Source organism: Rattus rattus, chromosome 12, assembly GCF_011064425.1.
Source record: "Rattus rattus isolate New Zealand chromosome 12, Rrattus_CSIRO_v1, whole genome shotgun sequence".
NCBI classification, from domain to species: domain Eukaryota; kingdom Metazoa; phylum Chordata; class Mammalia; order Rodentia; family Muridae; genus Rattus; species Rattus rattus.
The window spans coordinates 83801103-83811219 of record NC_046165.1 but is presented as its reverse complement, the minus strand read 5'-3'; the positions used below and the strand labels follow the sequence as shown (position 1 = coordinate 83811219).

The following is a 10117-nucleotide window of genomic DNA, read 5'->3' as shown; positions in this document are numbered from 1 at the left end:
GGGCCTGTACTACACTGTGGTTGAGATGCTTTGGTCACGTGGGTTTGGGCTCCGTTCAGGTGTGGTTTTCCTCTTGGTGAGAATCATAGGTATTAGAATGAATAGATATACAAGTGAGCAATTCCTTTGCCAGGAGTTTTCACATAATGATTGTTATCACATCTTCATTTTGTTGGATTCAATCAAACGCATGGTTGGCTGTGATCAGTTTTATGTCAGGAAGAGACAGGTATCTTTATTCATGTGAATGTGTGTTCATGTTTGTACCTGTCTCTCTGTGTGCAAGCCTACTTGTGTGAAACAGGCTGAGACCTTTGTGAGTTTTGACTTCCAATAGGTCAAAGAAAAATTCTAAAGCATGTAATCTGGCTACCAAAAAAAAAAAAAAAAAAAAAAAAAGAAAGAAAAAAAAAGAAAAAAGAAGAAAAGAAAAATGCCAAGGGAAAAAGAAGCAGGACATACAGATAGCAGTTTTGAGGTCAGGCTAGATTTAAAGCCTGGTTTTATACCTAATAAGCTCTGGGACCTTAGGAAAGGGGAGAAAAACCTCTGAGCCTCAATTTTCTTGTGTTTAAAATACGAATCAATGACACTTCCTACCAGGGTGGAGTCTGCCTTTCAGGCCTCAGCAAATATTGGAAGGCCTAGTGGTTGCTAGGCTCTGGTTTGATCATCAAGGAAGCTGCAGTGAATCACCCCATCCCCCACCCCACCCCCCAAATACTGAATTACCTTAAAGTGCTATGGGACACAAACACAATGCTAATTAAAGGAAATGCTTATACAAAGTTTAAGAGACAGGGTGAGGGGCAACGCCGGAGGGGAAGGGGAGCACCAGGAAAGCCTCTCACTGGTGTCTGAAAGCTGCACAGTGAGTCATCCTGTGAAGATCTTCAGGCCCATGAGATGAAAGACAGGGGACCAATGAAAGGCAATGCCTCTTAGAAAGTGGTGGTTTATGTTTTTAGGTAACGGGATGACAAACTACCAGGATTTATGATTCTGAGGAGGAACTCCGCAGTCTGGGTGCTTTACAAAGACTTTGCTTTGGAAAGAGGAAACTTTTTTAAACCGAGAAAAATTACCACTTAGAAACAGAGACAAAAGAATTTGGATGTAAAAGCAAATTACCACACAAGAAAGAATTGGATGTGAAGCAAGAGGTGGATGTGAAGTAGGCAAACGTGGTGGCAAAGACCAGTGTGTCAGGAATGGGGGTGTAGAGGCAGGAGGAGACCAGTGTGCTTATGTCTTAAAAATTACTGCTCAGAAGATGCATTGCAAAGGGAAGACAGCGCCCGTGGAAAGGCATCAGGGAAGTAACTGGTTCAAGCACCAGATAGTGACGGGGAGGTCAGAGAACAGAGAGAGACAGAGATGGACAGAGACAGAGAGACAGACACATAGACAGACACACATAGAGATAAACAGAGACAGAGAGGGGATTGGCTACGGAGCTGGGGTGTTACCATAGCCCAAGAAGAAGTATAAGAAAACACGTTTGAGGCTATAATGATGGTCAACTATTAATGAGTGAGGCTCAACCCCAAAACAAGAGTATAGCAGTTTCACTAAGGAATATTCAGCAGAACTAAAGACAATAGTACAAACCCGTGATTCCCCATAAACCTTTTTCTTTTCAGCAGTCCTCACAGCACATGGCATGGAGCCATCCCTGTGTGAGCGCTTCCTGACCATTTGTAGATATCCCTCTGAAAACCAACGAGTCATCTACGACAGGTCAAAGCCTGGTTCAAACACAGCATTCCTGGCTCTCAGCAATAGCCTCCTGTTGAACACACACACAAGATTGCATAATCCTATTTCAGTCACCATAGCAACAGTTGACTCCTATAGAGATAGCAATCCACTGAATTCTCTAAATTAGAAATGGCAGACATGCATCCCTGCTGGAACCTGGAATGGATTTGCGAGAAGCAATGGGGTGGGATAGAGAGGGGTGGGAACTCTGGCAAACTGTAAAATTTTGGGCCAATCAACGGTTACCGAACCACACATTTTTGAGAAGCTTTGTGAGTATGGAAATGGGCTCGATCCACAGCTCATAGTCAGCTCTGAGGTCAGCACTCTGCTGCCTTTTCCAGATATTCTTGTGTGAACTCTCCCAGCAGCCAGGTCTTTTGTCATTGGTAGTCTTAGAGCAGGTCCTTCTACTACTGAAGGTTTCAACTTGAATGTCATAACATGCGATGGCCCTTGGCCACTTTCAGGCTGGTTTTGCGTTTCCTCTCTAATCTGCTCTGCTTAGCAACTTGCAATCCCTCTGTAAATGTGGCAGGCTGGCTCTTGATTTTAAGGTGAGGTGTAATAATCATGTCAAGCAGGAGGTGATGACGGGGAGTGGGGTCACTCTAAAGGAATCCTTTTGAAGCCCAGTGAGCACATCTCCTGAAAAGCTCCCACTAAAGCAGGCCATCCCCTCCCTCCTCACTTCCTCTACCCTTCACTGCCTCATCCCAAACACACTCCCACCCCAAATACCCATGTCAATTTTCCACCGCCCACCACACATCCCCTCCTGACCCATCCCCCCACTGTCCTCTGACTCCAGAGTCAGAGATTTTTTTTTACCTCCTGGTTTAAGTAAATTCAGTTGCTGGAGCTTTAGCTTCACAGGGCGAAGGTGTCATTTTACAGATTAGGGAAATGTGTACTTGGTGCCTAGAGACAGGTGACTCTGTCTCAATAAGGTGACTGTAGCAAGAATGTGAACATCTTAGACGTTAGCCAACTCAAGAGAGCTGGAACAGTGTCTCTGTGGCAGCTGGAGCACTTGAATCAACCATGCTTTCTTCCCGGTTCCTCCTCCTCGGATTGCTTGCTGCCTCAGGTTAGTGTTTCCGACTTTGTACTCTTAGCTACTGAAGCAATGGTTGGATTGTCAGCCTCTGGGCTGCTTTTCACTTGCCCTAGAGCACTCATTGGAGATGGTCTTTTGAACTCTAGCTCTCCTTGACTGAACCTCATTGGATAATCTACCTTCTTATCAAAATCTTTTCACATATATGTTAATGGGCATCAGGGCAAGTTCTCTGGGAGGCAATTGGCCGTCTCTACTTGTATCTAAAATCTGGAACCTCAGGGGGCAAACTTCCACTCGTAGAAGGCTTACCTACTGCACAGTGAAAAGGATGTATGTGGCCTGCTTGTAATATCAAGAACTAGGGGAGATGTCTGCAGAAGATAAAGTCGCTGGTGCTTGAGTGAAAAATAATAATAATATAAGGTAAAGAAAAGGACATGGTGGAGAAGAAAGTTCATTGTAGATATGTGGGAGAGCCTAGCCAGAGGCGCGCACATCTGGGAGAGCCCAGAGTGATCATGACTCTGAACGTTGTGGGGAGAGGGGGAGGGGAAAAGAGAGAGGGGCCAAGTACAGAAGCCAGGAAGTCGAAGGTACAAAAGGAGGGACAAGTAACCAAAATGGATTATATAGGGAGGAGCCTCTTGGGGGAAGGGCAGCTCAGCCCCTGGGCTGTAGAGTTTAGGGTAGAGGATGGGCTAGGCCAGCTTGTCCTGGTTTGAAACAACATCCCTATATCTATGGCACAGTATCACAGCAACACACTCTGATACACAGGCAAAATGCACATTGTGGACCGTAAATGCTTTAGAAGTATGGATTCAAGAATATCTCCTTTAAATGTCTGTTCGATTCATAGCTAGGTGGGCTGGACATTCGAGGAAATTCAAATACTAAGAATGTACCAAGGATTAGTTTCGAGATTACAGGTAGAAATGGTAGAGTTGGAGAGATGGGGAAGGATATATAGATGATTTGTTTTACTCTATTTTATATATTTTCTTATTGATTAAAGTAACAGATTCTACTTTGCATGAAGAAAAGCATGTAACATGTCTTACTGATGCTTTGTTCAAAGGGTATTTTAAGTACTTGGGATCAAGTAACATCATCTTACCATCTTAAACAAAAATTCAACAGTGTAGTTACAGGTTCTCCTTCTCCTTCTCCTCCTCCTCCTCCTCCTCCTCCTCCTCCTCCTCCTTCCTTCTTCTCCTCCTTCTTCTTCTTCTTCTAGACAAAGTCTCACTGTGTGGTCCTGGTAAGTCTGGAACTTACTGAAATCTACCTGCCTCTGCTTCCTGTAACACACAGGAAGAATTAAAGGAGTGTCTCTCTGTTTTGAATTTTTGTGATGGGGTCTCATACTATAGCTTAAATTGCCCTCCAACCCACAGTCCCTGGCCTCAGTTTCTTGGTCAGGACAATAAATTTGTGCTACTCTTCCCTACCCTAGAAGAACTTTCTTAAAATATATGGAATACTGTGACTGAATCCAGTGTTCTTGTGGTATATATATATATTACACATATATGTATACACAAAACACATATATCTACACATATGTTTTATAAAATATTTTCCACCTCAATTTTAGTATTTTAAATATCCATGTTACTAAATTCACACAGTAGGCCCCACATCCCTACATGACATGAGTTGATGAGTTGAGCAGTAGCCACCCTTGTTACCTAGGAGTCCACGTTCAGTTTACTATGGTCCTCACCAGTCCCTGATGTCTGACAAGGAACAGAGCTGCTTTGTTTTACTGTGAAACCAAGTTCTTTGTTTTTGATACAAAATATACGTTTAAAAAGTTAAATTAATTAATTTTTCAGGGCAATGGGCAGCGATTAGGTGCAGAAATAAACACCTAGCTACGTGCCCCAGCCAATAGAACTGGACCATAAAATCTGACCTAATTAAATGGCATGCACTTACAAGCTTTCAAATGCATTCAACGTCACATAAAATCTACATAACTAGCAAGGAAGACTCTATTTACTCTGGTTCTCATTAAGCTAAGTACTAACTGAGTACCTACTGTGGGGCAGACACTGTTCTTGGAATTGGGCATACAGCAGGGAACAAACACATGATTGTCTCTCAGTCTCAAAGTTCGTGTGTTCGGTGGAAGTAGAGCAGAAAACGAACACTATGTGAAGTTATAAGAAAAAATGCCCACGGTGAGGAAATACCGTCTTTACGAGGTCAGAGACATAAAGGAGATGAGTGAGTGGTGATGTCCTGGAAAGATACATTTTGGGCTTCTGTGGTATTTATGAGGAATAGGGAGGCAAACGTGGCTGGAACAGACTGAGCAGACGAGCCGAGTCAGGGGCAGCAAATATGAGGTCAGACAGTTAAAGCAACCCTACCTGTGGGATTTAACATCCTCACTTCCTTATTTTTTGTGTATACGCATGCTTGCCCACAATGCGCATGCGGAGGGCAGGGGATAAGAGGGTGTCGGATCACAGCTTCTCTCTTGTCACAGGAGGCAGAGTTTCTTTGATGTTTACTGCCACATATGCCGGGCAGGTTGGACTGCTGCCTTGGAGGATTTTTCTGTCTCCGCCTCTGTTTAGGGATGTCGAGGTTATGGACAGGACCTTAGGTACATTCTAGAGAACAGAACTCAAGTCTTCCTGTGTGGGCAGCAAGTGCTTGTCTCACTGAACTGTCTTTCTAGCCCTCCTAGAAAAGGCATGGAAGAGTCCTCTAGAGGCTGTTCATGTTTCTTGTCTGTTATAAAAGCCATCAACCACTTATCCTTCTCAATGTTTGCATTTTTTTCAGTGTCTTTTGCTTCCCCCTTATACATGACGAATCCTTAAGATGGGATGGGACAGGCAATCCGAGACTTCTTTCTTCTACTTAATCACAACTTCAGGTTTCACTGCGTCATAACAGTATATTATGTACTATGGAAGTTAGGACCTAGGTATTCTTGCTAGGGCAAAGGGGTCATTCTGTCTGTCACAAGCGCCAGTGTTACTAAATCATCCCCCCCCCCATCCTCCCTCACACTGACAGCATATACACACACCTCTGGAATGCATATTTTAATCATAGAGAAAAAGTTTTAAACTGGGCTATGAAATATACAGAAAGAAATTCCTTGGTCAAAACTCCAGGTTGGAATTTTCCAGAACGGAGCTTGACGCGTCTGAAAGCATTCTAAAGCATGTACTTGAAGGCAGAAGAGGTACAGGCTGGAGAATGATGACTCTTTGATGGCTGCAGAGAGCTCTGAGCCATTAGAATCTGCGTTACATCTTACAAGAGTCGGGAGAGGCCTCTTGGGAGCGCAGGTGCGTTAACTCTCTAGCGCGTCAATGCCAGAGGACACCATCAAGCGACAAGGTAGAGGTGCCGGCTGATGGAAGCTGTGTCCCTGTGCACTGAACTAACAAAATCTAAAATGGAGTTTGCACACTTCTGCCTAATGCCTCTTCCTTGAGTGATCCGTCTTTCCAGTGAGCCTTAGTAACTTGGAGTGGGAATGGAGACAGATGGGAGATGGAATTCCTAGGTTCCCTAACATCTGCTTTACCTCAGCGTCAAACACTGGATCAACTAAACTGGCTTGGCAAATCTGTTGACTTATAAGCTCTTATTTTTCAACGTGGGAGCAAAGTTGATTTCTCTTGTCTTCTAAGTGAGTGCTTTTAAATCTTCTTCTTCTTCTTCTTCTTCTTCTTCTTCTTCTTCTTCTTCTTCTTCTTCTTCTTCTTATTATTATTATTATTATTATTATTATTATTTGTTCTTCTGGGGACCGAACAGCACTCATAAGCGCTCTAATGAGCTAAATCCCCAACCCCTTTTAAATCTTATTTTAATTTATAAGGCACATCATCTGTAAGTAAGGAACTCTGACTTCTTTTCCTATTTGTATCCACTTAATCTCTTTCCCTTGTCTTCTGTCTGGCTTAGACTTCAATTACTATATTGAACAAGAGTGGGAAACGTGGATGTCCCGGTAGGACTCGTGCTTTTAGGGAAATGCTTTGATTTTTGTTTTTTTCCACTTAGCACGGTGTTGACTTATTGTGTATTGCTTTCATTATATTTAGATATGTCTCCTGTATTCCTAGAGTTTCCTGGACTTTTATTATGGAGTTTTGATTTCGACAGAGGCCTTATCTGCTTCTAATGAGTTGATCATGTGATTTCTGTCTTTGAACTCATTTATGTGATGGATTACATGTATTGATTTGCATTCGTCGAAGCACCCTGAATCTCTTCTGATACTTCCTTGAATTTGGTTTGCAAGTATTTTATTGAGATTTTTTTTTGTCTCTATATTCATTGGAGGGTTGGCCTCTAATTGTTTTGTTGTTGTTGTTGGGTCCTTATGTGGCTTTGGCATTATGATAACACTGATTTCACAAAAAGAATATGGAAGCAAATTTTCTGCTTTTATTTTATGGGTTATTTGAGTAGTGATGGTAGTTTTTTTTTCTTTGAGATTCTGGTAGAACTTGCATTGTATCTGTTGAGCCCTGGGGGATGGATGTGTGTGTGTGTGTGTGTGTGTGTGTGTGTATGTATATATATATATATGCAACTACAATATACATAAATACATAGCATATGTATATACCACAACTAATATATATTTATGCACATATATTATATGTATATTAGTTATAGTTGGATGATGTTTAACTGCTGGCTCTATCTGCTTGGTTGCTATGGTTCTGCTTAACTTATTTACTTCATCTTGACTTCACAGGAGTAGGACACATACATCTAGAAAGTTACAATTTCTTTTACATTAATAAGTTTAGTAGAGTATAGATTTAAAAAGTATATCCTTTGTTTTCTGAATTTTTCCCAGTAGCTGTTCAAATGTTTCCCTTTTCTAGTTTTATTTTTTTAAAGATTTATTTATTTTATGTATATGAGTACACCGTTGCTGTCTTCAGCCACACCAGAAGAGGGCATCGGATCCCATCACAGATGGTTGTGAGCCACCATGTGGTTGCTTGGAATTGAACTCAGTTCTCTGGAAGAGTAGTCAGTGCTCTTAACCACTGAGCCATCTCTCTAGCCCCTAGTTTTATTAATTTGAGTCTTCTCCTTTCTTTTTTTTTTTTTGGTTAAATTTGACTAAAGTTTTGTTAATCTTGTTAATATTTCTAAAGAACAAATTTAATTTTTCAGCTCTGTCTTAGTCAGGGTTTCTATTTCTGCACAAACATCAGGACCAAGAAGCAAGTTGGGGAGGAAAGGGTTCAGTCAGCTCACACTTCCACGTTGCTGTTCATCACCAAAGGAAGTTAGGACTGGAACTCAAGAAGGTCAGGAAGCAGGAACTGATGCAGAGGACATGGAGGAATGTTTCTTACTGGCTTGCTCCCCCTGGCTTGCTCAGCTTGCTTTCTTATAGAACCCAAGACCACCAGCCCAGGGACAGCACTACCTGCAATGGACTGGGTCCTCCCACCTTGACCACTAGTTGAGAAAATGCCTTACAGCTGGGTCTCATGGAGGCAGTTCCACACCTGAGGCTCGTTTTCTGTGATAACTCCAGCTTGTGTCAAGTTGACACACAAAACCAGCCATTATTTCATTAATTTCAACACTAATTTTGATTATCTCTTCAGTATACAATTTTTGGGTTTTTAAAAAATGCCTTCAGGAGCATCATTAAGTAATCAATTTGTTATCTGTCTAATTTTTTATGTAGGCACATGATTCAGTAAACTTTTCTCTTAGGACGCCTTCCTTGTTTCATTGATTCACATCACAGATTTTTGTATGTTTCATTCCATTCTAGTGATTTTTAAAATTTCCTTCTTTTTTATTCTCTGATTCAGTAATTATTCAGTAGTGTGTTATTTCGTCCGTGCACTTTCTATTGTTGTTGACATAGCTTTGTTCACTGTGGTTGTATAGAATACTGAATGTTATCTCAGTTTTTCTCTTTTTCTTGCGATTGGCTTTGTGACTAATTTTGGAGAAAGTTTCATGGGATGCTGAGGAGAATGTATGTTCTTTAATGTCTGAGTGGAATGTTTTATGGATGTCTATTAGGTCCATTTAATTTGTGATATCATAGGTACCTCTGGGTTTGGGAAAGTTTCTTCTATGATTGTATTGAGAATATCCTCTATGTCTTTGCTATGGTATTCTTCTCCTTTCTCCTAACTCAAAATTTAGGTCTTTTCATGATGTTCCCAAGCTCTTCCTTGTGTGTCCGTATGTTTATTTAGAAATTCTCACTGATTTTTACTGAATGATATAATCCTCCTACCTTTTCTTGTAGCCCACTTTCTGTTTCTGACATGAGCTGTTCTGTTGGGGAGCCTTTCCACTTAGGTTTTAATTTGTCTGACTGAGTTTTTCATTTCCAGCATCATTTCTGTTTGGCCTTTCTTCAGCAATTCTCTTTTTTTAATTTAATTTTCTTATCTTGGGTTGATACCCTTATTTAATTTGACTCTTTGTTGGGAGTTGTTCAGGTGATGCTATGTAGTCAAATGCTAAAATGCTGTACCCTAAGAACAAATTTCTACAAGTATCAGCCTCTGTTGTGCAAAACTTACTCCCCAATTTAAGACCATTGGTTAAATAAAAATGGCTACAGCAAATTACTGGGGAGAATGGAGAGATAGAGTTTTGAGCTACCCAATTGGAGGGGATCACAGGCAGGGACAGTTGGAGAAGGAAAAAAGGAGAGAGAAGGAGCATAGAGAAGGAGAATATGGAGAGAACAGGAGGTCTTCATTAGTCATGATGGAGCAGCAGCACGGTTCAGAGACAAATGCCTCCCCAGAACACCAAACTGCTCGAGCAGAAATAACCAGGAAGATTGAAACAGCAGGTATTCGGGGAGCACAACTAGGGAAGTAGCCAGTCTAGTGTTAGAGAATTGGATTAGAGATAATCCCCCAGTGACTGCACAGAGCCTAATAACTAAATCATAGTTCAAGTCTCATTCATCTGAAGCCAGACAGGGATGGACATAGTTCTTTTACTTTTTTGGGATGTGCTTCCCATTATTTGCTCACAGTTATGATTATTCTTCGTAAGATCCCTCAGGTCATTTTGAATCAGATTTATTACTGTGAGATTAGGAACTTTTGTGGGTGACATACTGTCATGTTTTTCATTTACTTTTGTTTTTGTGGTAGGACATGTGCATCTGAAATAGTTGTGTGTTTCTTTTGCTCAAATCATCTTTCTTATTTCTGGGGAGGCATGCACAATGTTCAGGACTTCTTCCGAGGGTTTGAGACCTTGTTTTCTGATGTGGAATTTGTGCTGAGGATTCCAGGTTCT

At 41.4% G+C, this 10117-nt stretch overlaps 1 protein-coding gene across 1 annotated transcript in view; it reads left to right on the top strand.

Moving 5' to 3' along the window:
• Positions 1–2636: 2636 nt before the first annotated feature.
• Positions 2637–10117, top strand: part of LOC116913107 (cadherin-related family member 3-like) — a 68618-nt gene continuing 61137 nt past the window's right edge. The window contains exon 1 of the mRNA XM_032917247.1: positions 2637–2851. Coding sequence (XP_032773138.1) covers positions 2806–2851 — 46 coding nt within the window. The 5' untranslated portion in view covers positions 2637–2805. The remainder of the gene's footprint in view (positions 2852–10117) is intronic.